The 27,231-nt window shown below is 44.3% G+C and overlaps 1 protein-coding gene across 1 annotated transcript; it reads right to left on the bottom strand.

The window, feature by feature from the left end:
- Positions 1-30: 30 nt before the first annotated feature.
- SUOX (sulfite oxidase) lies at positions 31-26,825 on the bottom strand. Its single transcript, XM_040341080.1, has 4 exons — positions 26,725-26,825; positions 8,881-8,941; positions 2,931-3,096; positions 31-2,048 (listed from the first exon to the last, which is right to left on the bottom strand). Exons 2-4 carry the CDS (start codon positions 8,937-8,939, stop codon positions 588-590), a joined length of 1,686 nt encoding a protein of 561 aa, XP_040197014.1. The 5' UTR covers positions 8,940-8,941; positions 26,725-26,825; the 3' UTR covers positions 31-587.
- Positions 26,826-27,231: the final 406 nt, after the last annotated feature.

Here is a 27,231-nt window from a genome sequence, read left to right as displayed (position 1 = left end):
GGAGTTTAGCTTTAAATTATTACCAATGCATAGCAATCTAGTGTTTATTCAACTGAATAGCCCATTATTATGTATTCATCCCTAGTAAGGCTTTGATGGCTCATTTAAAAAAAGAGGAAGCTCAGTCAAAAAACATTTTGTATTGGGTAGTTAGGAAGTTTTAAAGTAAAACATGGCATGGATGAAATATGGAGGGCCGACAATGCCAACTTCTGCTAGATGTTAGGCTAATACATGGTCTTCAATACTTGGAACCCCTGGTCTAAAACAGGTATGCAGGTTTGGAAATTAGTCCTTGCCAGCGATGCAGAGTTGTCCAACATAATAGCCAGGCAACTAGCATTTAGGAGATTAGATGGCTGCTATGCTGTCTGCCCTTGTTGTAGAGATCGCCCCTTAGTGACCAAAGAACTTTCTCACTGTGCACATAAAAAACCTTCCCATTGACCCAAAACAGGTGGTTTTGGCTAGAGTACCACTTTAAGGCTTTCAGTTAAGGCCACCCACCCAAGTCCTCCTAGACTAGTAATTGATGCAATTTCTAGGCAGGAAATAGAAGAAAACTTCTAGGCAGTATATGTTTGTTGCTAATCTCTATGAACAGAGACATGCACACGGTGCCAAGCATTGTTTAGTACACCACGCAAGTTCCATATTGGTGCCACTGTATCAGGCTGCACATTGTAACTGCTGTCAACAGCTTTGCAAATAATTGTTACTTCTTTGTCTTCAGTGGGTAGAGAGGCCTCCAGCTTCCATAGTTTCCATGCCCATGACTGTCCTTCCTTCTGCTTCTCCCCATATAACTCTGCCACGTTCCAGGTCTTCCCTCCATCAAGAGACACATCTACTCGCACAATCTCTCTCCCATCTCCACTCCAGGCATAACCCTTAACAGTCACTTTATTATCAGAATCTGGAGTAACTGTTTGCCCAGCCTTTGGCTCTGTAATTGCAGACTGCACAGGCAGCTCTTGTATGGAAGGGGAAGATTTAAAATCCACTGTATCCCAGTCTATAGATGGGTTAAATCCCTTGTAATCATTCTGCTGCCAATGGCTAGAACTCTCTTCTGTGCTCACCAATATTCGACCCAGCCACTTTACATTGCGAGCACCCACTACTCCTGGAACAATAACCCGTAAAGGAAAGCCATGGTCTTTGGGAATTGGCTCCCCATTCATTTCGTAAGCAAGCAGCACTTCATTTTGCTTGTTCATTGCACGTTGAAAGGAGATGGAAGCTCCATATTTTGTCCCCGTTAAGTCTTTATCCAATCCTTCAAAGTGCACATGTAGAGCTCCAGGTGTGTCCTCTGTGTATCCAGCATCTAATAATACATCTCTTAGCAGTGCACCTGCCCATCCAGCATTACTAATAGCTGCTATACCCCAGTCTAGTCCTTTGACTGGTTTTACTGCACTCATCTCAGAGCGTCTGTTTCCAGCACACTGCAGGGTAACAATAACCTCATGTCGAGGAAATTTTGTTTTCAGATCATTAAGGGACAATTTCAGTGGCGTTTCCCGATTTGTTCCATGGGGTCCATCTATAGTCAATTGGTATTCATCAGGATTTAGGTTAGGCACGGGTAAATGGTTCCTCTTGAAGAATAGCTCATTTGGAGTGATATAATGCTCAGTGAGAATTTCTGGAGGAGGTTCAGCATTAAATGGTTTTGCACTGTTGATCTTTAGAACAGGATGTCGAGATGGATCTTGGGAATAGGGATCAGATAAGTCTGACACCTCTTCCTTGTCATTTGAATCAAGTACTCCCACTTTGTACTCCTGCAGAATTTCCAGAACATGCTCACTTTTGTGCACACCATAAAGAGCCCAGAAAGGTTCTAAAGCTCCTCCACCTGCCAATAGGATTCGGTCTCCTCCAGGATGCAACTCTACAAAATCAGTGATGTCAAACACTTCTCCTGCATATGTCACCCACACCCTGTCAGCCAGCGCTTTGTGTTTCTTTACATCTTCTCTTGTATATGTGGGGAAAGAGTGACCAGCTACAGGGTGCTCCTCAAAATCAGCTTGAGCAACCTAAGAAAATACAAAGTCAAGTTAAAAATGAATTCATGTTGATTATAAAAACAGCTGTAAGGGTAAAGAATGCAGAGGTAGTTGGTTGCATGATCTCCAGGCAGCAGAGTAACGGTAACATCTATTTAAGTTGTTATTGAACAACCGGTTACAGCAAGCAGGGAAAAAATAAAAAAAAAATAAAAGAAGGACAGCCAGCCAATGTGTTTCAGGGATATTGCAATCCCCCTTCATCAGGGCTAGGTACAATGACAGAATGTTAAATGGACTCAAAAAATATTCCCAAGCAGACTGCTATGCAGGCAGAGGATGTTCTCAATAAAGTGGCAAGCTTGCAAGCAGAAATACAGCCATGAGTACAATGAATCCAAGGTAGGTTGAATTACTGATATAGTTAGTTAGCTAGCAAGGAGCCTGGGAAGTAGCCTAGTTCTTTCCTATGGCCAGCTGCAATATTGGCTGCAAAAAAGGCAGAGGTACTGTCAGATTAACCCTGGGCCTGTAAAGCAGCTGCATATGGGCCAGGAGAAGAGCAAAAAACAAACACACAAGCCAAGTTTACTGCAGGGGGTCTGAAAACCTCCTAGACACCAAAACAAGAGCCGTCACTAGACAAAGCAATATAGGCTGCAGCACACTGGGATCTTGGGATCGTTCTCTGGTTCCCCCTTTACTTTTGCCACTGTTCAGATGAGAGAACAGGTGATGGATTAAAACTCCTATAAATTCAAACTTTGTCTTGCACCACGTGATCCTAGAATTAATGTTTTATGCAAGTAGTGTTTCAATTAACACACACACACACACACACACAACACACTATTATACCTGTCCTGGAATGAGTGTGCCTGTGTATACTATATAGTTATGAATGGTACTTACTCTTCTTTGCTGTGTCTCATAAATCAAGAAGCTGCCCAATCCCACAAGTGCCCCAGCTGTGATGACACCCTTTTTCCAGTTATTTGCTCTAGGTGTTGCTCCTGTGCTCTTATATCTTCTCTCTTGTGAGCATATCTGTACCCAAACCACCATCTGCTTCTGCAACCTAGGAAACAATGCAAAGGACAGTAAAATACAATGGTGCGAACTTGCAAAAGCTGAGCAGATAAAGTCTGGAGCAACTGTGCCAAGCAACGTCTAAATTTCAGCTTGTTCAAGTTATGGGTTGATTTACTAAAACTTGAGCACACAATCTGGTAAAGCTGTGCATAGTAGCCAATAGGGGTGCAACGGATCAAAAAACTCACGGATCGGAACGATCCTCGGATCAGGAGTCACGGATCGGATCATTTTCGGATCAGCAACAAACATGAAAATGATTCAGCAGAATCTATTTTGCGGATACATTTTTCCCCTTCACACATTTTCTTTCCTTTGAAATCGGAGGAACACTTGATCAGAAACTACCTGACAGCAGACCAATTGTTTTTTGTGTGACATTTTTGTCATTTTGTACACTACACTTTAAAAGGGGGGGGGGGACATTGGGAAGGAGTGGAAAAATGAAAAGGATTTGTATCTGGTAGTATAAATACCCGTAGACCCCAATGTTTTATTTTTGGAAAGCGCAATTGTCAGTTAAAGCAACGCAGTGCCCAATCGCAAAAAGGGGCAAGGTCCTTAACCTGCATATTGGTCCGGGTCTTAAGTGGTTAAGAAGTACAAAAGTTTAGCCCTAGCAACCAGATTCTACTTTGTTTGCACTGCAGTTTGGGAAAATCTGGTTAGCTCTGGTGAATAAAAATGTATAGCCATTTTATATGCCAGTGTAGTAAAATACAACAAAAAAGCAGTTCAATAGAAATTCTGACCACCATTCATATTTGTATACAAGGATTTTTCCCCCCCACACAACGCCTTGCTGTCCCTTTGAAAAAAAATAAAAAAATAATATAAACCAACAAAGGATAGCACTTTCCCTGAGGAGGAGTTTACTGTTGGGAGTGCAAATCAGCACCTGATAAGATAAAGGCCATAAAACAAATTGCCCTGGCATATTGTGGAAATAGAGGAGATAAGGAGTTGCCTCTAAATAGAGAGGAGAAAGTATTATCTAACCTTAAGCAACTGTAAGGTTCATTGATACCATAGCATGAGCACCCAGGCTTTATTCTGACTTGAGAATATATTTATGAAAGCTAACCAAAAATGTATAGCACAGTAAGGGCTATAAATACTGCGACTTTTCTGCTTCCTTTCTTGTTGCTGAATTTTCTACTGTGGAACAGTCAGAGTCAAGTCAAACAGTTACCGGTACTTGCGTATGAATGCAGCAGCCATCTTTAAAAGCAGAGGTCTGCCCACCGCTGCTGGCTTTTAATAATAGGACACTTACCTGTCCTGGAGTCCAGCGACGTTGGCACTGCAGCTGATGTTCCCATCAGCCATCGGTTGCTGCCGCCTCCATTGTGAGTAAGGAAACCCGGCAGTGTAGCCTTACGGCTTCACGCCAGGAACCCTACGGAGACGTCAATACCTGCGGCTGAGGCTCCTAGAAGTGGGAACAGGATAACTGTTAAAGACAGGTATTCGGTCGTCGTTTCTAGTCTCTGGACTGTGGCGAGCATCTCCATTTTGAACCTTTCTAATGAAGCGGTTCAGATCCATGACCGGCCTCCATGCACCGTACTTTTAAACCATAGATAGAGGGGAGTAAATCCCCATGCCTTGCTGATTGTCTGGGATGGGAATAGCATTGGCTTGTTCCAACACAGTCTACGTAGGCTAATAGGGTCGGCCTTTTTTCTTCTGGAAGAGATGTGGGATCAAACCTGAGCCTGGAAGTACTGCTGAAGGACCAGGCATGGCCTGAAGAGAACGTTTTGACGGTCCAGAAGTCTTGGATTGAGGCCGCCCAGACATGCCGATAGGGGAGAATATGAGCCCCCACCTGGCCTGTCTGAGCAGGCTCAATCTCAAAAAGACTTGGTCAGTTCCCTCTCTCCTGTCGAATAGCTCTTGGCGGATTGCTTGAAGAAAAACTGCCTTGACCTCCAAGATCTGGAGGATTCACGGCCAGGTTTACAAGTAGAAAGGCAGATGCCAATTTCAGCTCCTGAGCGAACTCCTGGTTAATTCAACCGAGACGTTCCCAAGCGTCTCATCCATGTTATCTGTCCAAACTTCCATAGCTTTTGACATTGCGGCCAGGGCTAAGGCTGGCTTGCAGGCCATACCTGCCGTTAGGTAGAATCGATCCGGCTATCCAAGGTATCCCTGAAAGAGACCATGCCTTCCAGGAGAAGGGTCACATGTTTGGCCAGCATCAACACGGCTGCATTCACTAGAGGAGCGGATTCCAAATGCTTGACCTGTTTGGAAGGGGCAGCCACTGGATCTTCCCAATTTAAAAGCTTCTCTGATGGCTTTAACCAAGGGGAACAAGCAGGGCAAAAACAAACCCCACGCAGGGATCTTCCCCATTCGAGTCACTATCCGAGGAAGCGGCATATAGGTGGCTTGGTTAAGAGGACTCCCATGGGCCCTGAACCTGTGTCTCCCTCACTGTGAGTGAAGAGGCTCTCTAGGAGGTTCCTTGGTCTGGCTAGTCTCCCATCTTTTTCAAAGACTCTTTAAACAACCCTTTTGACAAGAGACTTTAGCTGCTGGTCCATACCACCATTCTCGCCTGCTGCTTTGGCATAACATAGAAACAATCTTCGGGTAGGAAGATCAACTAGGTCCTTCGAGGAGGACCAAAAAAAAAAAAACCCCTCGGAGCAAAGATTAGAGTGGAGTCCTATAGGGTAGTAGAGGCGGGGGTAAATCCACATGTATTCTGCCATGGAATCTGTCAGGAAATTACATTTTCTGTCAGAGATCTGTACACCATCTGTGTACAGAATTTCTCCAGGTAGCCTTATTTCCTTTTCAAACTGTAGAGCTGCAATTTTCAACATTTCATTTACAATACGACTGGAGTCATAATTGTATACACCATTTGCCAATTCCTACAAAACGAGGGAGTGTTGTCCAACAGAGGGATGAAGGAGGTACCGCTGAGGACAACAAAAGAGGGCTACTATGGCATGAACGGACGCAGATATTATATAAAAATATAATTTTATTGAATAATTACTGATTGTACAAAATAGACTGGGATATCAAAGAAACATAAATACCAATAAAGCTAATGCGCTTAGTAAAGCAACCTACCAAGAAGGCCGGTCAATGCCACACTTGAGAACAAAGTTCATAGAGGTGTGACACAGGTACCACATGTAAACACAAACAATAGACAAACATAAAAACAACAATAAAGGCGATCCGGACGCCAAATGGAGCGTTTCTGCTGAGGATTCTGGCTAAAAGCAGCCAAGTGAATTACCAAGAGATTAGGTTGTAATGAATGATCAGCAGAAATGGCCCTGCAGGGGGGAACTAGATGAACCTAATAATGGCTGCACCATGTGCAAGTCCTGTCACACAAATGAGGACCCAATGGGGGTCAAATTGAAGGGAACCATCCAGTGAGGAAGACAGTTCCTATGGGTTTGACAGCCTATGAGGAAAACATTGGAATAAACAAAAAAGGGGAAAAAACCGGTATAGTCCCTTTGTGTTTCCCTATAATTTCCTGTATGAGGGAATAGAAGGAGGGAGCTTTGATAGGGCACTGTAGATCGTTCCTACGATAATGCTTTAATCATCAAGATATTTTCCTTGCTCGAGTACAGGGCATGAATGTGCCCCCTAGTTCCTATTGGATATGCAAGTATAAATAGAAAAGGAACGATCTTACCAGCTGCTTGATGAATGTATGTTCAGGGCTACCCTGTGTTGGAAGGTCCTCCCGTTACTGCATAGTATGGTTGTAACTGCTGCTGGCGGTATCGGCGATCCTCCAGATACGTCTGCCGACTTAGATGCAGGAAAGATCAGCTGTTTGGGAAACCGCCTGTTGTTTTGAGGTAAGTTGCGGTTTAACTTCTTCCACAAGGGGTAGCAGGTCTGGATACTTTGACGAAGCTACGCACCCACGTTGCGAAACGCGTTGACGTCATTGGGCGACGGACGCCACCATAGCAACGCCCCTAGCATCGCGGGAACCGATGCGCCTTCGAATCTTGAGGAATCATAGGAGGAGGAACTGGCACGCACGGACCAACACACATGGTTGTGTCCACCGGCCTAACCATCACTGCTACAAAGCTACGAGGCACCTGTACTCCCTGCAAAGTATCCAGACCTGCTACCCCTTGTGGAAGAAGTTAAACCGCAACTTACCTCAAAACAACAGGCGGTTTCCCAAACAGCTGATCTTTCCTGCATCTAAGTCGGCAGACGTATCTGGAGGATCGCCGATACCGCCAGCAGCAGTTACAACCATACTATGCAGTAACGGGAGGACCTTCCAACACAGGGTAGCCCTGAACATACATTCATCAAGCAGCTGGCAAGATCGTTCCTTTTCTATTTATACTTGCATATCCAATAGGAACTAGGGGGCACATTCATGTCCTGTACTCGAGCAAGGAAAATATCTTGATGATTAAAGCATTATCGTAGGAACGATCTACAGTGCCCTATCAAAGCTCCCTCCTTCTATTCCCTCATACAGGAAATTATAGGGAAACACAAAGGGACTATACCGGTTTTTTCCCCTTTTTTGTTTATTCCAATGTTTTCCTCATAGGCTGTCAAACCCATAGGAACTGTCTTCCTCACTGGACGGTTCCCTTCAATTTGACCCCCATTGGGTCCTCATTTGTGTGACAGGACTTGCACATGGTGCAGCCATTATTAGGTTCATCTAGTTCCCCCCTGCAGGGCCATTTCTGCTGATCATTCATTACAACCTAATCTCTTGGTAATTCACTTGGCTGCTTTTAGCCAGAATCCTCAGCAGAAACGCTCCATTTGGCGTCCGGATCGCCTTTATTGTTGTTTTTATGTTTGTCTATTGTTTGTGTTTACATGTGGTACCTGTGTCACACCTCTATGAACTTTGTTCTCAAGTGTGGCATTGACCGGCCTTCTTGGTAGGTTGCTTTACTAAGCGCATTAGCTTTATTGGTATTTATGTTTCTTTGATATCCCAGTCTATTTTGTACAATCAGTAATTATTCAATAAAATTATATTTTTATATAATATCTGCGTCCGTTCATGCCATAGTAGCCCTCTTTTGTTGTCCTCAGCGGTACCTCCTTCATCCCTCTGTTGGACAACACTCCCTCGTTTTGTATGCATTGTATTGGCTACGGCAGTGACTCCTCCAATGGGGGAAGTGACTAATTGAGTACATATGTGATATCATCATAGGTAGCGGGCGGGCACATGCTCAAATCCCCTTTTTTCTTATATGCATTTGCCAATTCCCCCCACGAGGAGCGGTGGTGTCTGGAAAAAAGTAGCCCGTTATGTGACACTTACCTGCAGAAAAAGTCCGAAATGACCCCGTCTTCCAGCGAGTGTCCATTCTTCACCCCTCTTCCTTTCCGGGGCTGTAAACTCCAATTCTGACTGGCCAGAGTTGTGTGATGTCACTCCCGCGCATGGGAGCCACCTGTCAGTGCTTGAAACGGCACAGTGTGCCCTTTCAAGTCAGCGCATGCGCAGAAGAGGCCTTTGTTTGGGGATATTGCAAATATCTCCTAAACCATGGAGGTTTAGGAGATATTTCAAGCACCTACAGGTAAGTCTTAAGCTAGGCTTACCTGTAGGTTAAAGTTGTCCCTGAGGGTTTACAACCACTAACAGAAGCTGACATCTGTAGTGCCCGATTATCGATTACAGATGTTTAACAAACAGCAGATTTACATTATAGCATTTTAAATAAGAACCTTAAAAAAAACATACCCATTAATAAACCCAGTTATCAGGCCTTACCTTTGTGGCCTAGTAAGGCTGCGTAGCACCAATGATGTCATCCCATAAAGTATCTTCATATCTGCAGAGACAAAGCAAATAGAGGCTCAAAAAGGTTATTTTAGTAAAAACAGAATGAAAACAAAAGCTTAATAAGCTCTACGAGATTGTACTGTGCTGCCTACCCAACTTGCTTGTTAACAGAAGTGAGACAAAAAGTAGAAATATTGATGGCTTCATCAGTTTGGGGGGGGGGGGGGTGTCCTCTATTGTTCATTATTAGGTATAATACAGTGAAAGTAAAGTAAGGGGAGTCCCTAGCATTAAACAGAATTACAGGTCTTCCATCAGGTAAGGCAGTTTTGTTCAGGGGTTCAGTTTTAAAGCAAACCTTTTCTGGGAGCACATGCAGGCTGCCATCGCTGCATATGCCATTTGCCCATCCGTCATGTTGCCCCTCGTTGGTCGGTGACCCTTTTCCTTTGTAAATATTTTGTACATCACCGAGATGCACCCCCTCAGATACAATTAACGCACCCCTCAGACATGGTATGTAAACGAATTGAGCATTTTTAAATTTTTCATTTTAACTACTTAAAGCGGAGGTTCACCCTAAAAACATGTATATAACATTACATTCTGCATACTGCCAACATTTACAGTATGCAGTTTTTTTTTTTTTTGCTGTACATACCGTATTATTGCCATTTTCTAACTGGCTTCCGGGTACACACTCCCGCCGGAGTAGGCGTTCCTATGCAGAGGCGCAGTGTCATGTGGGACTTCGCCCAGATGATTGACGTCTTGAGAAAAACTTCCCCTCGGCGGATAAGGCGCGTCACGAGTTTCCAAAAGTAGTGGAACTGCGAGTCGGCTCTATACGGCGCCTGCGCAATCAGCTCTACACGGCTCCTAGTCGGTGCGCAATTCGGCTACTTTCGGAAACTCGTGACGCGCCTTATCCGCCGAGGGTACGTTTTTCTCAAGACGTCAATCATCTGGGCGAAGTCCCACATGACACTGCGCCTCTGCATAGGAACGCCTACTCCCGCGGGAGTGTGTACCCGGAAGCCGGGTGGAAAATAGCAATAATACGGTATGTACAAAAAAAACAAAAACAAAAAAAAAACAAACACACACACACAATTACTTAGAACCTCCAAACATTATATGACTATAACTTAAACCTTGAGGCCCTAGAGCAGTGGTTCTCAACCTGGGGGTCAAATGGACAATTTGCCAGGGGTCACCAAATCCTGGGCTGTTTTTGAAGCCTGCAGCACTCTCAGCCTTTTCACAGCCATCCAGCAGGGCTGTCCCTGGAGCCTGTGGCCACCCAGCTGGGCTGCTCCTGGAGCCCTTGCCTGCCCATTCAGTTCACAGCATGGCTGTGGGGCAGAGACTAGAGGTCAGCTGACTGGTGAGAAATGTGAAGTGGGAAGGGCTGGAGGAGACCCCATCTCCTGATTTCGGCAAAGGTGTCACTGCTGCGAGACACCACAGAGCTGGCGACACATTGAGTAACACTACCTGTGATTAGAGTTGCCATTTAAAGTCCCCACTACAGTTCTCAGATCAGCAGATCTTGATCAAGAGCATCTAAGCTGGCTGATCAGAACTTGCCACCAGCACCCCCCCCCCCCCCCCCCAAGGAGTAAGAGAAGGAATAAAAGTAGAGAATACATGGAAGGTTGAGGAAAAGAGGGAGAGGCACAAATAAAAAAAAGGGAGAGAAAGAATAAGAGAAAGAACAGGAAAGATGACTAGAGGGATGGGGGGGGGGGGGGGGGCAAGAAATTAAGATAGAGATAAAAGTGAAAGAAAGGAGAACATGGAGAGAGTGGTACATCCTAAAATGTACCAGAAGGGGTTTTAATACTGTACAAGTGGAAGGGACCTAGGGATCTCTAAATGTCCGTGGGCTAGGGGCGCAAATTACTTGTCTGGCCTTAGGTGCTGAAAACCCACGCTACAAAAATTCTACTGTTAGGGGTCCCCACAACTTGGGAAATGTTATCAAGGGGTCACGGCACTAGAAAGGTTGAGAACCACTGCCCTAGAGGATTCTGGAGAAGAACAGGTAGATCTGGCTTCAGCCTCAGAGTCTTCACTCTCCACACTCTGTTGCGGAGTGCGACCAACTGAAGCCTTTCTATTTGAAGAAGAAACCTTTGTGGGAGCCTGAAATGTATCAATTCAAGTTTTGAAAGAGCTAAAAGTAGACTTAAGCTCATCACTAACTGAAGTCAGTATTCTGACATGAGGCTACCGGGTCATCTTTTACTAGGCCTGAAATACAGGCGCGGCAAACTGGTTTACTCCATGAGGAGCTCAGTTTACTTTTGCAAACCACACATCTTTTTGGTGGCTGCGCTTGGGCTTTGTCCTGAGTCTTGGCCTGCAAGAGAACAAATGACCCTGTAAATTTTTCCCAACATACCCTCCATTACACCCCGTGCAGGAGAAAAAGAAAATGTGCTCCCTTCACCTAGTCTCTACTAGTTACAAGGGGAAAGACACTCGCAGGCTGTGCAAGAAAGTACCTCCACTTTAGGCTTACCTGTGAGGAGCTGGTGTTGGGGCTTAATTCCGCTGCCTGTGCAGGTATCTCAAAAAAGTCCATCCTGCCCCTGTAGTGGTCCACAGCCTTTGCTGGGTTTCACTTTTCAAACGACCAGCCTCCCAGAGTCCCTGTTCGCGCCGTTCTGAGACCGGAACTTACGTCTCCGGTGCCCGTCGATGACGTCACACGCCCCAGAAGTGACCACTCCGGGAACTTCCTGTGAGCCAGCTTGGAACGCAAAATCCGCCCATCACTGCGCACAGCTTCCTCCTTTCCCTGCATGCTCCAGCCTGGCTGTTTGACAGGCAAAAAGCCGACACTGCCGCTGCTTATGCAGGAACCATGCGGTTTTGCAGGAGGGGGCTCAGATGACATCACGGTGCCGACATTCCCCATGTACTGAGAAGCAGGGACAGCAGCCACAAACCAACTCCCCCGGTGGATGTGCCGATCTGGGACCAAGGAAGAGGTAGGGAAAAAAAACTCATCCCATCGCTCAGGAAGCCATGCTCTTGAGACCTAGGGGAACCAGTTCCAGGAAACATGTTACCCCCTGTCCAGAGGAAACACCAATACTGACATGGGGCCTGGAGGGCCGCAGTTTTATCTGGTGGGGGTAACGTGTTTCCTGTCCTGGTAGGAGGAGCCCTAGGTCTCATGGGCTGTCCTGGAAGATGCTTAGGAGAAAAATATTTACAAACATGTGAGGGGTGTACTCACTTTTGTAAGATACTATATGTGGGCAACAAATACAGCGATTAATCACTCTTGTATGCCACTCCCACTGCTGTACACTATCAGGCCTTGTCCACTGTTTGCCATGGCATGCATAGCAGAACTTGTTTATCAACTATCCCTGGTGGCTCAAATTTTGTCATGCTGTTTTGACGTTTTAATTGTAGAGTCAGGCAGATTACTTTTTATGGGCATTGTCAATATTTACATAGTGTTTATGCTGTTTAAATATTGATTGGCTCAGTTTCTAATAGGAATTTGTAATTTTTCCATTAAAAAGGTGTTCCGTCAGTAAATTTTCCATGTTTTGTTGGCAACAAGTCACAGGGGGTTGGTAACCCTGATCGGAACACAGAGGAGTTTCCTTGTATTTGACAGAAAAAGTGAACTTACGATTTAAAGGCAGTAAAGTTCAACAATAAACTTCTCTCGTTTGCCTTATTTTGGTTTGTCAAATATAGCATTGAAAACCTTGCTATATTTAAAAAACACACACAGAATTTCAGAGCTGTGCACACCTCCTGTGTTATCTTGGGAAGTCCAATTAGCCCTCGTACAGGCAATATTTTGGATTATCAAGTAGGTAGAAGTTATACCCACAATAGTATTTTTACTGATGTCCAAAGCTGCCAGGAAGATTTTTCTTCGCTTTGTCATTTCTGCAATCTGGAAAAAAGAAATCTGAAACCAGATCAGAGACAGCAATAAAGAGTTCATGGACGTGCCATCTTTCCCCTACTGTAAGAAAAAAAACAAAAACAAAAAACCATATATATGTGCTTTTGGAGAATTTACCTTTACTTCCCTTCTGGTGCAGGTACAGTGCCTTGCGAAAGTATTCGGCCCCCTTGAACTTTGCAACCTTTTGCCACATTTCAGGCTTCAAATAAAGATATAAAACACAATTTTCTTTGAAAGAATCAACAAGTGGGACACAATCACGAAGTGGAACGAAATTTATTGGATATTTCAAACTTTAACAAATAAAAAACTGAAAAATTGGGCGTCCAAAATTATTCAGCCCCCTTAAGTTAATACTTTGTAGCGCCACCTTTTGCTGCGATTACAGCTGTAAGTCGCTTGGGGTAGGTCTCTATCAGTTTTGCACATCGAGAGACTGAGATTTTTGCCCATTCCTCCTTGCAAAACAGCTCAAGCTCAGTGAGGTTGGATGGAGAGCGTTTGTGAACAGCAGTTTTCAGTTCTTTCCACAGATTCTCGATTGGATTCAGGTCTGGACTTTGACTTGGCCATTCTAACACCTGGATATGTTTATTTGTGAACCATTCCATTGTAGATTTTTCTTTATGTTTTGGATCATTGTCTTGTTGGAAGACAAATCTCCGTCTCAGTTTTTTTTGCAGACTCCATCAGGTTTTCTTCCAGAATGGTCCTGTATTTGGCTCCATCCATCTTCCCATCGATTTTAACCATCTTCCCTGTCCCTGCTGAAGAAGAGCAGGCCCAAACCATGATGCTGCCACCACCATGTTTCACAGTGGGGATGGCGTGTTCAGGGCGATGAGCTGTGTTGCTTTTACGCCAAACATAACATTTTGCATTGATGCTAAAAAGTTTGATTTTGGTTTCATCTGACCAGCTAAAAAGTTTGATTTTATCTGACCAGAGCACCTTCTTCCACATGTTTGGTGTGTCTCCCTGGTGGCTTGTGGCAAACTTTAATCAACACTTTTTATGGATATCTTTAGGGAATTACTTTCTTCTTGCCACTCTTCCATAAAGGCCAGATTCGTGCAGTATACGACTGATTGTTGTCCTATGGACAGAGTCTCCCACCTCAGCTGTAGATCTCTGCAGTTCATCCAGAGTGATCATGGGCCTCTTGGCTGCATCTCTGATCAGGCTTCTCCTTGTATGAGCTGAAAGTTTAAAGGGACGGCCAGGTCTTCGTAGATTTGCAGTGGCCTGATACTCCTTCCATTTCAATATTATGGCTTGCACAGTGCTCCTTGGGATGTTTAAAGCTTGGGAAATCTTTTTGTATCCAAATCCAGCTTTACAACTTCTCCACAACAGTATCTTGGACCTGCCTGGTGTGTTCCTTGTTCTTCATGATGCTCTCTGCGCTTTAAACAGACCTCTGAGACTATCACAGTGCAGGTGCATTTATACAGAGACTTGATTACACACAGGTGGATTCTATTTATCATCATTAGTCATTTAGGTCACCATTGGATCATTCAGAGATCCTCACTGAACTTCTGGAGAGAGTTTGCTGCACTGAAAGTAAAGGGGCTGAATAATTTTGCACGGCCAATTTTTCAGTTTTTTTTTTTGTTAAAAAAGTTTGAAATATCCAATAAATTTCGTTCCACTTCATGATTGTGTCCCAGTTTTATATCTTTATGTTTGAAGCCTGAAATGTGGCAAAAGGTTGCAAAGTTCAAGAGGGCTGAATACTTTCGCAAGGCACTGTATTGTCAACAGGACAGTAAAGGAGGGGGTGCTCCATCTGATGGAACTCAGGAGAGCAATAAAAACCTGACAATAGTTCTAGCCCTTTCCCACTTTATCAATTAAAAAAAAAAAAAAGGCCTGGGCATTAGCTTTTAAAGTAAATATACAACTTGTCAAGAAAAGGGGTTGCTGAATATATTGCAATAATATAGACCTTGCATGAATTTGCAGTAAAAATGTAACAATGTAATGGACATAGCACTGCTCTCTGCAGTATTCGCCTGTAAGCTCAGGGCAGCTGGATGATGTCCACCTGCCCTCAATCTATCCATCAGAATGCATGTGCCTCCATTGTGGGAACACTCATAGTTTAGTGTTAGGACCACAGATTACAGGGTGCCTTGGCGTGGCTCTGTGGCTTACGCATGCGTTTGCAAATGCGTGCAGACAAAACCCGTTTATAATGCATAGACAGGTTAATTGGTTGTTCTGCGAGCTGGTCGCAAGTAGGCTTGGTTTTTCCCCCGGGCATTCCCCAGGCTTTGTTGTCGGCTGGATGATGTACTTTCAAAAAGGCATGTCCTTGTTGCCCAGGGCTCATAGGAAGTGGGTAGAACACTGGGCACCATTATCCACTTAAGCTCCGAGCCCCTTTATGAGATTTGGCGTTTACAAGTTAAAAACACATATTTTTTGCTAGAAAATTACTTAGAACCCCCAAACATTGTGGATTGCTTTTTTGTAACACCCTAGAGAATAAAATGGCGGCTGTTGCAATACTTTGTCACACCGTATTTGCGTAGCAATCTTACAAGCGCACTTTTTTTGGAATAAAATTACCTTTTTTTTTTATTATTAAAAAAAAACAGTAAAGTTAGCCGATTTTTTTTTTTTTTTTATATTGTGAAACAAATGTTACACTGACTAAATTGATACCCAACATGTCACACTTCAAAGCTGCGCCCACTCGTGGAATGGAGACAAACTTTTACCCTTAAAAATCTCCATAGGCAACGTAAAAAAAAAAAAAAATTAAAAAAATTCAACAGGTTGCATGTTTTGAGTTACAAAGGAGGTCTAGGGCTAGAATTATTGCTCTCGCTCCAACAATTGTGGCGATACCTCACATGTGTAGTTTCCAACACTGTTTTCATATGCGGGTGCTGCTCATATATTTTTTCACCTATCCATTTAGGGCCCTTTTACACGGGCGGATCAGTAATGATCCGCTCCGTGTGTCCGCATTTGCTCAGCGGGGATTCTTCGTAAAATCCCTGCTGAGCTGGCAGCTGACAGGGTAGTCCCCGCACACTGTGCAGGGACCGCCCTGTCTTTCCTCCGCTCTCCCCTATGGGGGATCGGATGAACACGGACCGTATGTCAGTGTTCATCCAACCCGATCCGGCAGACGGAAGAAAAATAGGATTTTCTTCCTTCCGCAAATACGGATCTTTGCGGAGGCGGACAATTACGGGTGTCAGCGGATGGTCATCCGCGGACACCCGTAATCACATAGGGACTCATGTATGTCCCGTTTTCATCCGCAACGGACAGATGAAAATGCAGACATACGGTCCGTACGTGTGAAAGGGCCCTTAAGGTGAAAAAACACCTGTCAGTGACCTTAAAGCGGAAAAAAAACCCTCCTTATCCTTTACAGTCAAGGAAGCCGCTTATGTTTCAACTGCAACGGTGCTCCACATGTGAGTGAGTGAAAAACTTGTAAAGCGCAACTGAATCACCTCTGGGCGCGGTTTCCATTCCATGGGAAAGGAACCCTATTTGACCTCAGAAGAGATGGGTTTTAATCTTTCTCCTGAAGGCCAAGTGGTCCGACTCCAGTCGGATGGTAGTTGGTAGCGCATTCCATAGCCGAGGTCCTTGGACTGCAAATCTTCGATCTCCTTTGGACTTGTATTTGGCTTTGGGTATTTGGAGTAGGTTTTGATTTGTGGATCGCAGAATGCGATTTGGGTTATGGGCTTTTATTTTTTCGCATTGGTATTGGGGGGCGTTTCTGTGAATACACTTATGCGTTAGGCAGAGTGCCTTGAAAGTGATTCTGTCTTTTACTGGCAGCCAATGAAGGGATCTCAGCGAAGGTGAGATTGATTCCCATGTTTTTTTTCCCAGTCACTAATCGAGCGGCCGTGTTTTGAACGACTTGCAGACGAGTGATTTGGTATTTGGGGAGTCCTAGATAAAGCGGGAGTTCACCTATAAAACATTTTTTACCCTTAGATTCCTGATCATTTTGTCTAGGGGAATCGGCTAGTTGTTTTAAAATCGAAGCTGTACTTACCGTTGTAGAGAGCGTTCTTCTCCGCCGCTTCCGGGTATGGGCTGCGGCACTGGGCGTTCCTATTTTGATTGACAGTCTTCCAACAGGCTTCCGACGGTCGCATCCATCGCGTTACGATTTTCCGAAAGTAGCCGCACCGACGTTCGGCTACTCGTGACGCGATGGATGTGACCGTCAGAAGCCTGTCAATCAAAATAGGAACGCCCAGTCCCGAAGACCATACCCGGAAGCGGCAAAGAAGATCGCTCTCTACAACGGTAAGTACTGCTTCGATTTTAAAACTAGCCGATTCCCCTAGACAAAATGAGCATCAATCTAAGGGTAAAAAATGTTTTATGGGTGAACTCCCGCTTTAAAGTGGTTGTAAACCTTTTTTTTTTTTTTTACCTTTTACCTATAGGTAAGCCTTATTTTAGGCTTGCCTATAGGTAGTGGAAGTATCTCCTAAACGTGCACCATTTAGGAGATATTTCCCTTCTAGTCTGCCGAAAATCTTAACTGCGCGGGGAAGAAACAAAACCAAGTGCCGTTTCTTCCCTAGCCTGTGCCGTTAATGGTGGCTCCCGTGCGCGGCAGTGACGTCAAGCAGCTCCCGCGAATCACAGAGCCGGAATCCGCGGCCCGGAAGCAAGAGGGGCCAGAAGATGGACGGTGCCTACACAGGGGACATCGCTGGATTCTTTTGCAGGTAAGTGTCACATAATGCGATGCATAATAGCCCATTATGCTTTTCATTTGCAGGGAGCAAAAGAGGAAGTAAAACCCATCAAGGTTTACTTCCTCTTTAATGTGGCATGTATGTTCCTAGCCAAGAACATTATTTTTTTTTTATCAAGTAATGGGTCAAGTTCCACTTTAACAGAGTGACAACACCATTTGTTCTGTAGTGAAGTTGCACGCCAGTACGATTACCTGTGGAGAGGTGTACATGTAGTTTTAAAATGTTCTTTAAGTTAAGGAATAAACAAAAATTAAGGTCCAACTCCAGCTAAAACCTTTAAAGCAGTTACAGCGAGGGCTTGGACCATTATCCTTATCTTAGTTCTACAGCTTTCTCACCACACCCAAAGCACTATACCCGGATAATAAACACTTCAAAACTAGGTTATGAAGATTAGTCAGTGCAGTTCACAAAACTATTTTACAATTATTCATAATACACGTCAGGAGTTATTTTGTGGTTAGAGCAAGTGCTGTTTAATGTATAGATAAAAGGCATTTTTTGTATTGGACAGAGTGGAAACAGATTAGAACACCTGTCAGGTTTTTAAGACAGCCCCCCCCCCCCTGTTAGAAATACCTCACCCCATTTGTCCCGTTTTCCTTTGTCACCAGAAAAAGTAATAGGGAAAAAACAAATTCTGGTGATAGCCAGGGATCCTCTCACTTCCTGTTTCGGCTATGGCACAGGAAGTAAAGGGAAAGCTCCCCTATGGGACGCAGATGAAATAAGAAACCAACAGGGTTTATAATCCTCCCTTACTCTATTGAAAAAGAAAAAAAATGCTTTTAGTTGCAATTTACTGCTGCTTGAGCAATTCAATGTACAAGCATTAACCAAAAGCTAAATATTTACTAGAATAACCTTTTGGATTCTGCGTTATACCTAAAAAATTCCAACTGAATTGGGGTTAACATATTTTGCAGTTTAGCGCAGAGCAAAGTCCCTATGTTTCTTAGCTCAAACTATGGTTTTAATATGTGGTGCAGTTTCTAAAAAAAATAAATATATATATATATATATATATAACAAGTTCATTAGAAGGCAAGTATTTTCCAATATAATTTAGGACCCATTCACTTCATATTTAATACAGGCTCAATTCATAGGCACATACAGGGGTTGGACAAAAAGATGGAAACCTATGAAGTGACGACATGCTTCCCCTTGAAACCTGAAGTGATGCAACATTCTTTTGCTTCTGCTGTGATGAGACACCTAGCAAACAGGTAAAAAGCTTCACTTTCTTCAATGCTACTAATACATAGTCATGTCAGAGCTTACCGAGTTTCAAAGAGGGCAAATTGTTGATGCCCGCTTAGCTGGTGCCTCAGACTGAAGTTGGCAATTTGTGGTGTCGCAAGAAACAAAGGATATGAAGGCATATGCAGTTTCCAGGAAAACTTAGTCTAAAGAGCATAAGCACGGTCGACATGGTCAACTGACCGAAAGCGACAAAAAAGGACATTGGGGTTGATTTACTGAAGGCAAAGCTACTTGTAGATCTGAGGGAGAGATCTGGAATGAGGGGAAGCTCTGCTGATTTTATTATCCAATCGTTTACAGACAAAATGCAGGTTTTTTCCTTGCCTGTCCCTCTCAGATTTACAGCGATTGCACTTCCATGTGCACTTGTAGTGCAAAGTGGATTTACCTTTAACCACTTGCCGACCTCCTCATGTAGATATACGTCAGCAGAATGGCACGGACAGGCACATGTACGTACCTGTACGTCCTCTGCTTGACGTGGGTGGGGGGTCCGATCGGGACCCCCCCCCGCTACATGCGGCGGTCGGTAAGCCTCGGGGAGCGATCCGGGACGACGGCGCGGCTATTCGTTTATAGCCGCCCCGTCGCGATCGCTCCCCGGAGCTGAAGAACGGGGAGAGCCGTATGTAAACACGGCTTTCCCGTGCTTCACTATGGCGGCGCATCGATCGAGTGATCCCTTTTATTAGGGAGACTCGATCGATGATGTCAGTCCTACAGCCACACCCCCCTACAGTAGTAAACACACACTAAGTGAACACTAAATGTTACAGCGCCCCCTGTGTTTAACTCCCAAACTGCAACTGTCATTTTCACAATAAAGAATGCAATTTAAATGCATTTTTTGCTGTGAAAATGACAATGGTCCCAAAAATGTGTCAAAATTGTCTGAAGTGTCCGCCATAATGTGGCAGTCACGAAAAATAAATAAATAAATAGCTGATCGCCGCCATTAGTAGTAAAAAAATAAAAATGCAATAAAACTATCCCCTATTTTGTAAACGCTATAAATTTGGCGCAAACCAACCGATAAACGATTATTGCGATATTTTTTTATCAAAAATAGGTAGAAGAATACGTATCGGCCTAAACTGAGGGAAAACATTTTTTTTTATATACATGTTTTTGGGGGATATTTATTATAGCAAAAAGTAAAAAATATTGAATTTTTTTCAAAATTGTCGCTCTATTTTTGTTTATAGCGCAAAAAATAAAAACCGCAGAGGTGATCAAATACCACCAAAAGAAAACTCTATTTGTGGGGAAAAAAGGACGCCAATTTTGTTTGGGAGCCACGTCGCACGACCGCGCAATTGTCTGTTAAATCGACGCAGTCCCGAACTGTAAAAACCCCTTGGGTCTTTAGGCAGCATATTGGTCCGGGGCTTAAGTGGTTAATAAATCAACCCCATTGTGCAGAAGTATGGCCTGGAAAAGAAAACAACTGCCGCAAAAGTGACTGCAGAGCTCAATCTCTTCAAAAAAAAAGGGGATTGGGAACATTAATGAACAAGCTGCAATTGCCAAACCACTAGTGACTGATATTAATGCTCAGAAGAGGAGAGAGTGGTGCAACACTCAAATAGTGGACTATCAATCAATGCAATACTGTAATAAGGTCCAATGAAATCGAGCTTCACACTGTTCCCAACCACTGGACAAGTGCACGGGTGGCGAACACATTACCCCAAGCTTACAAACCAGGACGGTCTCGTGCCACCGGTAACGCATGGTGGCGGCACAATCATGGTTTGGGCAGCCATGTCTTGGTATTCTGCAGGCCCAATCACCTTGAAAGTTAGAATACTGCCAGCGACTATTATACAAATTTTGGATAACCACGTGCATTCCATGGTGCAGACATTGTTTCCCAAAGACAGCGCCATTTACCATGAGGATAATGCTTGGAGTCACATGGCTGTTGTCATATCATGGTTTGACAAGCATGCAAACAGTCTCGCACCTTCCCTGGGTGCCACAATTGCCAGACCTCAACATCATAGAGCCACTATAGTCAATTTTGAGAACAAGGTTCGGGCTCGTTTTCCGCCTTTGGCATCTCTGCAAGAACTTGAATGATTTTTTGCATTGAGAGTGGTATCAGCTTCCATTACCTACCATCTAAGACATACATTTGCCAATTTCCATGGGAATTCAGGCCATCTTAAATGCCAAAACGTGGTCTAACTCCATACTAGGAAACAATTTTGTTTTTAACTTGCGTTTCCATATTTTTGTTCAAACCTTGTATAGAAAACAATAGTTTTCTACATGTACTGTTCACACCACAATGCTGTTTTGCAGACATGTAACAATTTTATACAGCGCAACGCACCACATGTCACCACACGGTTTCAATTAGCTGTGGCGCAAACAGTTGAATGGAAGAAATGTAATTGTGACACTTCCGTAAAAAAAAAAATTATATTATATTATATATTAATATATACACATACATACATATATATATATATATATATATATATATATATATATATATATATATACACACACACACACACACACACACATACACATATATACACACACACACACACATACCTGTCCAGGGTGCCCGCGATGTTGGCAGCCACCAACATCGTATTTGCACCCCCCTGAAAAAGGTGCCAAATGTGACACCGGAGGTTCAGTTTGTGTGGACCTCCGCTTTAAGGCTGCTATCACATTCCTTCACCACCCCAAGGATGCTGCTTGCCCTTGCATGAAAGAAAAATGGACGCTGTATCATCGCCACCCATTATCCCATTCTTCGTGTTAGCCCACACTCCAACCCCGAGATGTGCTGCAAAATCATGCACCAATTCTTTGTGAGATTACCCAGGCCTGACAACCTTTGAAACTGTGCCAGGCTCATGCTTACCAAAGTATTTACCCATTCTGAACAAGTAAAAAAAAAAAAAAAACATGACATTATCTAGAAGCATTGCGGAGATTTCTCTCCTCCCCAAACACAGGTCCTGAAAGCTCAGATATTTTTTTTTTTTTAAAAGAGAACAGAATATGGTCAGCCTGCCATCCCCGCTATATGAACACACACAGCCAATGCTTCCAGATTGTTATAAACCCACAGGAAACCCCCTGTTGTGGTCGTTCAAGTCGTTACCATCGTTTTAGCAGAAGTATTCGGCCACTAGCGGGGTGTATTTTTAACCCCCGCTAGCTGCCAAAAAGGGTTAAAACCACAGTGGTTCGGCCACGCTGCCAATTTCAAGAGTGTGCACAAAGCTCCTTCACTGCAACAACGATGCTGCTTGCAGGAGTTTTTTTAACGTCCTGCCAGCGCATTGCTTTGGGCTTTCACACAGACTGTAGAGGAGCCGTTTTTCAGGTGCTATTTTTAGCCCGAAAGCGCCTGAAAAACACCCCAGCGTGAAAGGGGTCTAAAGTGTAGTTCCATCCAAAAATGTAACTTCTGCTTATCCGGATTTGTAGCTGCGGACTTTAAAAAAAAAAAAAATTTGGCAGAACACGTTAATGCAGATAATGAGCATTTAAAGTGGAGGTTCACCCAAAAAATAAATTTTTAACATTACATTCAGTCGAGTGGTCCTAATGACAATCGGCTGTTTTTTTTTCCGTACATACCGTATTTTCACCGCCGCTTCCGGGTATGTCTTCTGCGGGACTGGGCGTGCCCATCTGATTGACAGGCTTTCGACCGCCGCATACTGCGCATCACGAGTTGCCGAACGTCGGTGCGCAGGCGCCGTATAGAGCCGCACCGACTTTCGGCAACTCGTGACGCGCTGTATGCGACGGTCGGGAGCCTGTCAATCAGATAGGAACGCCCGCAAAATGGTTGAAGAAGATGATGACAGCCGCACTCCAAAAAAGTGTTTCTTTTTAATAAAATAGGTCACAAAACTGACATGTCACAGCAAAAATCAGAAAAACACAGCTGACGCGTTTCACACTGTCATACAGTGCTTAATCATAGCCAGATAGGAACGCCCAGTCCCGCAGAAGACATACCCGGAAGCGGCGGTGAAAATAAGGTATGTACGGAAAAGAAAAAAAAAGCCGATTGTCATTAGCAGGGCTGTGGAGTCGGTAGATAAATGTTTCGACTCCTAAATTTTCCGACAATCTAAATTTAAGAGTTGGAGTCGGTGCATTGTTTGCAGACTCCAACTCCAGGTACCCAAAATTTCCTCCGACTCCACAGCCCTGGTCATTAGGACAACTCGGCTGAATGTAATATTTTTGGGTGAACCCCCGCTTTAAACTTTAGAATCACTTTCTATGAAATGATTTGTTACATTGTATGCGTTTTGGATTGCTGGACTTTACCAGTTAATGCAGATGTACAGTATATCTCCATCTAGAGGCAAAATTGAAAAATGCTCATTGTGTAACATCTTTTTATAAATGATCTTTTCTAATTGTACATAGTTTGCAGACATGTTGAGGCTGGTCTGTGCAATTTGTGATATTAGTCGCCTTTATTTTTCATTTTTATTCCCCAGTATTTAATATACCACAGTTTGTTTAGTTAGCATGACCGCTATAAAATATAAAGCCCCTTGTATAGCAAGATATGCTTCAGGGTAGGGGCCCCTTTCTCAAGCCTGTCACTACTATAACAACGAACATGAAGCAGTAACACCTCCTCTCCCGGGGTCTGTCCAGGACTAGGTAATGGAGGATGCCGCTTATTATACACCACTGAGTGAGTCTATCTAGGCTGCTGTACTTCTTGACCCTAGATGTGCTGCTCCAATAGTAACTTGTGTGTTTATTACCATATTATATTCCCTTCTAGATTGTAAGCTCTAACGAGCAGGGCCCTCTGATCATTCCTGTATTAAATTGTATTGTAACTATAATGTCTTCCCTGATGTTGTAAAGCGCTGCGTAAACTGTTGGCGCTATATAAATCCTGTATAATAATATAATAATAATAATACATCATCAAATACATCTTTTAATGCCCTAGGTCTGTGTGTATTAGTTTTTCCTCTTGCTGTATGTGCACAGCTGACAGCTCTCCAATATCTATGACTAACTTTCTAACAACTGTACATTTTGATCTCCTACAGAACTGGTTAAAACGGGTATGAACTGACAGTGCATACATTGTTTAGGTATACTGCCACATTTGTAACACGTTGATAAGACAGATCAAATCTAATATACTGACCTTTAGCAATGACAGGGGCCCTGAGGCCTGTACACTGAATTGGCGTCATCTTTATGTGGCTGGAGCGGTCAGGTACTGTGCACAGGCAGCCTGCACAAGTCTATGGGGATGCAGTAATTGTACATAAACAGCCCCTGATCCTAACAGGTGTGCAGGTGAGCCTGGATGCCCACCCCCTGCCAGACAGTGTACATGAGCATCCAGGCCCTCCATAAATACCTCCCTTGGACCAACAGCTGCTATGTACTGCCCCATAGACATCAATTACAAGAGGCAGCAGTCTGCCTTTTGGGGGGGGGGGGGGGGGGGATACATACAGTATGTGCTTTAGGTACTGGCACAAACCTGAAGCTAATTGGCGTCTATGGGTGGCTGTACGTTGTAGATATGGGTCCAAGGGAAGTTATTACAGTGGATGTTCAAGCACACTGTACCGCCCCCCTGTGGCTGTGTGCATGAGCCCAATGTGGGTGACATTTGGAAAAAAAAAAAAAAAGTGGTTGTTTACCTTTAAAAAAATTTTTTATAAATAAATGAATGACCACAGAATAATCACACTGGTCTACCAAAAAAAGTCACATGTACTGAAAAACACATACATAACAGCAACAGGGGAGTGGAGCGTGCACCTTGTACAGAAAACAGTAACGCTATGCAGGAATGTGCCTCAGGCCCTTCAGTGTAAGGTACAAGGGGGGTCACGCCACATGCTGGCTGCAACCCTCCCATTTGCCAAGATAGAACTCACCTATTTCTATGGCTTTGCTCCCTCGCTGGTTAATTAATGCGATTTCGTCCAGTGAGGAAGCAGCACAGCAAGAGCAGATGGGTGTTCCCAATGTGCTGCCAGTGATAGGATCACTACTGTGACATTGGTTCCCTTTCCGCTTCCCGGGCGTGAGCCCCTTTCACCTCTTTGCAATGGCTGGGGATCCACACACACTATTAAAGCAGAACTTCAGCCAAATTCCAGAAGGTTCTGCTTGTTTGCCTTCCTCTATACCACTTGGCACTGTTATTTTTGGGAGTGGGTACTCGGATATGACAGGTTCCCACTTCCACCCCGGATAGCCGCCACGATCTGAGTGGAAGTGCAATCGCCCCTTTCACCCTCTGGGACACATCACATCCCAGCAGACTACAGGACCATTCACAAACCGCAGTGTGGCTCCTGCATGCTTTAGTGAAAATGCCAGCGCTAGGAATTTGAAACGCAGTGAAGAACGGGCTCGAGTGAGGACAGCGCTGGATCCCTGGACATTTCTGTGCTTATTAATAGTCATACACTACAAAAACCATAGCTGCTGACTGTTAATACACAGGCACTCACCTGTCCCAGGATCCGTGCTCATCCGAGCCGTCCCTTCTCTTGAGCTTCTGTCTCCGGCATCTCAAATGTGGGTACCCAGCTGTGACAGCTTGTGGTTTCACAGCCGTGTGCCCACTGTGCATGCATTGGGAATGGCCCTGTAGTCTTCTGGGACCTGTGACGTGTCCTAGAAGACTGTGCTGAGGCAAATTACTGACCAAAACTGCAGATTTTTCTATAATTTTTACTGAAGAACACACAGAGCTTGTTTACACGCCTGTGTGCATAGGCACATTACAGTTAATGGGCTGTATTTTAACTCAGAAAAAAAAAAAAAAAAAAGCTTTCCTTGGAATTTTTAAGCTGCAGTATGCGAAAGGCCTAAAAGCATTTTTTATGTTGTGCCAGTAAATACCTTATACAGCCCACTTCTTGTTTGTCTGGTAAAAAGCCTAGGCTCATGACATCATGCACAGCTAGGGTTGCCACCTCATCCCTTTAAAACAGAACACATTAATTACACAGGTTCTGGGGCTAATTTAATGCAGATAAGGCAACAAGTGAGTTTAATTACCACCTTAATCAGCCACAGAACCTGTGTAATTAATATGTGTTCTGTTTTAAAGGGATGAGGTGGCAACCCTATGCACAGCTCTCGCACTCTCCTGAGAGCTTGCCAGGAAGGGGAGTCATAAGAGGGCCAACGAGAGCTGGAGGTGTGCCTCTGTAAATCCAGGAAGTGAACAGTTAAAATGGTTGCAGCCAGACTCAGTGGAGGGAGATTTCTGCAGCACATTTGGAAAGAATCACAGTATATATAAAATAACATGCAAAATGGCTGGAGGGAAGCTTCAGAATGACAAAGATATTTTGATAACAAAATGATGTGAGCAGACTGCAGTTCCTCTTTAAATGACAGCCTTGCAATGCATCATGGGACTTGTAGTTCCACAACAGCTGGAGCCCCCATGCCTTAGATTAGACTTTATAAAATGCAAGCAGGCTCTTTATTACAGCTGATACATGAACGCACCTGCTTGCCCATAGCCCTCCTCTTTATCATGTACACTGATCTGCCATGTGTTATGTAACCCTGTGTTGGCCAAAGACTGGCACCTGGAAGATGGCATAGGAGCTGGCAGGCATTGAGGCGAGTATGGCAGCCTTTAGATACCCAGGTGAGTGATGACAATGCCATATGGAGGTAGGAGCAGAGCGGTGACCCCAGCATTCTATAGAAGTATACACGTAGTCACAGTACTGAGCGGACACACGTGTATCTCCCTGCACTGACACCCGCTCAGCACAGACACACAGCGCCACAGGAATGTCCTTCTTATATAACCGCCACTCTCCGCCCTGGGCGCTCTATCCCGGGATAACTTACCTCACTGTACCGACTGACCGTCCTCACCGAGCTCCCCGGCTTCCCTCTCTGCTCCTCCAATTATACGAACCGAGCCGTGACGTCGGTGGGCGGGCTCTCGCACCCGCCCCCATGCGTGTCCAGTCAGTCTGCGGAGGAGATACAAGTGGTGTGAGGGGCCCCGGGCCAAAGAGGGAGGGGGAGGGGTACAAGTTTTCTCTCAGTTCCCAAGCACTTAGCTAGTCTTCTGAACATTGTGAGAGGGATGGAGCAGAACACGGGGGACCTCTGTTTTCATTCCTCCTCATTTGTTTGAAATGTACGAAAAAGCAATAATGTAATGTAAAGTAAAGTATACCTAAAAGGCAAAACCACTTTTGAGAGGCCCAGAAGACCCGCCAGGTTTGTATTGCTGATGGCGCCCCCATAAGCCCAGGCTGTGTCAGGACCAGTGGTGGCTGTTTTTTTGGGGGGGGGGGTCCTAAACAACCACCCACCCCCCACTGTTTGCACTTACCCCCATCGGTA

Source organism: Rana temporaria, chromosome 2 (assembly GCF_905171775.1).
Source record: "Rana temporaria chromosome 2, aRanTem1.1, whole genome shotgun sequence".
NCBI classification, from domain to species: domain Eukaryota; kingdom Metazoa; phylum Chordata; class Amphibia; order Anura; family Ranidae; genus Rana; species Rana temporaria.
Note: the sequence above shows the minus strand (reverse complement) of the source record. Positions and strands in the feature narration are given on the sequence as shown.

Excerpts from the sequence above, each read along its gene's own strand:
- SUOX (XM_040341080.1), bottom strand. The coding sequence starts at position 8,939 with ATGAAGATACTTTATGGGATGACATCATTGGTGCTACGCAGCCTTACT. Across the intron at positions 3,097-8,880 it reads AGCCTTACTAGGCCACAAAG|GTTGCAGAAGCAGATGGTGG; the intron begins GTAAGGCCTGAT and ends ATTGTTTCCTAG. Across the intron at positions 2,049-2,930 it reads ATGAGACACAGCAAAGAAGA|GTTGCTCAAGCTGATTTTGA; the intron begins GTAAGTACCATT and ends GTATTTTCTTAG.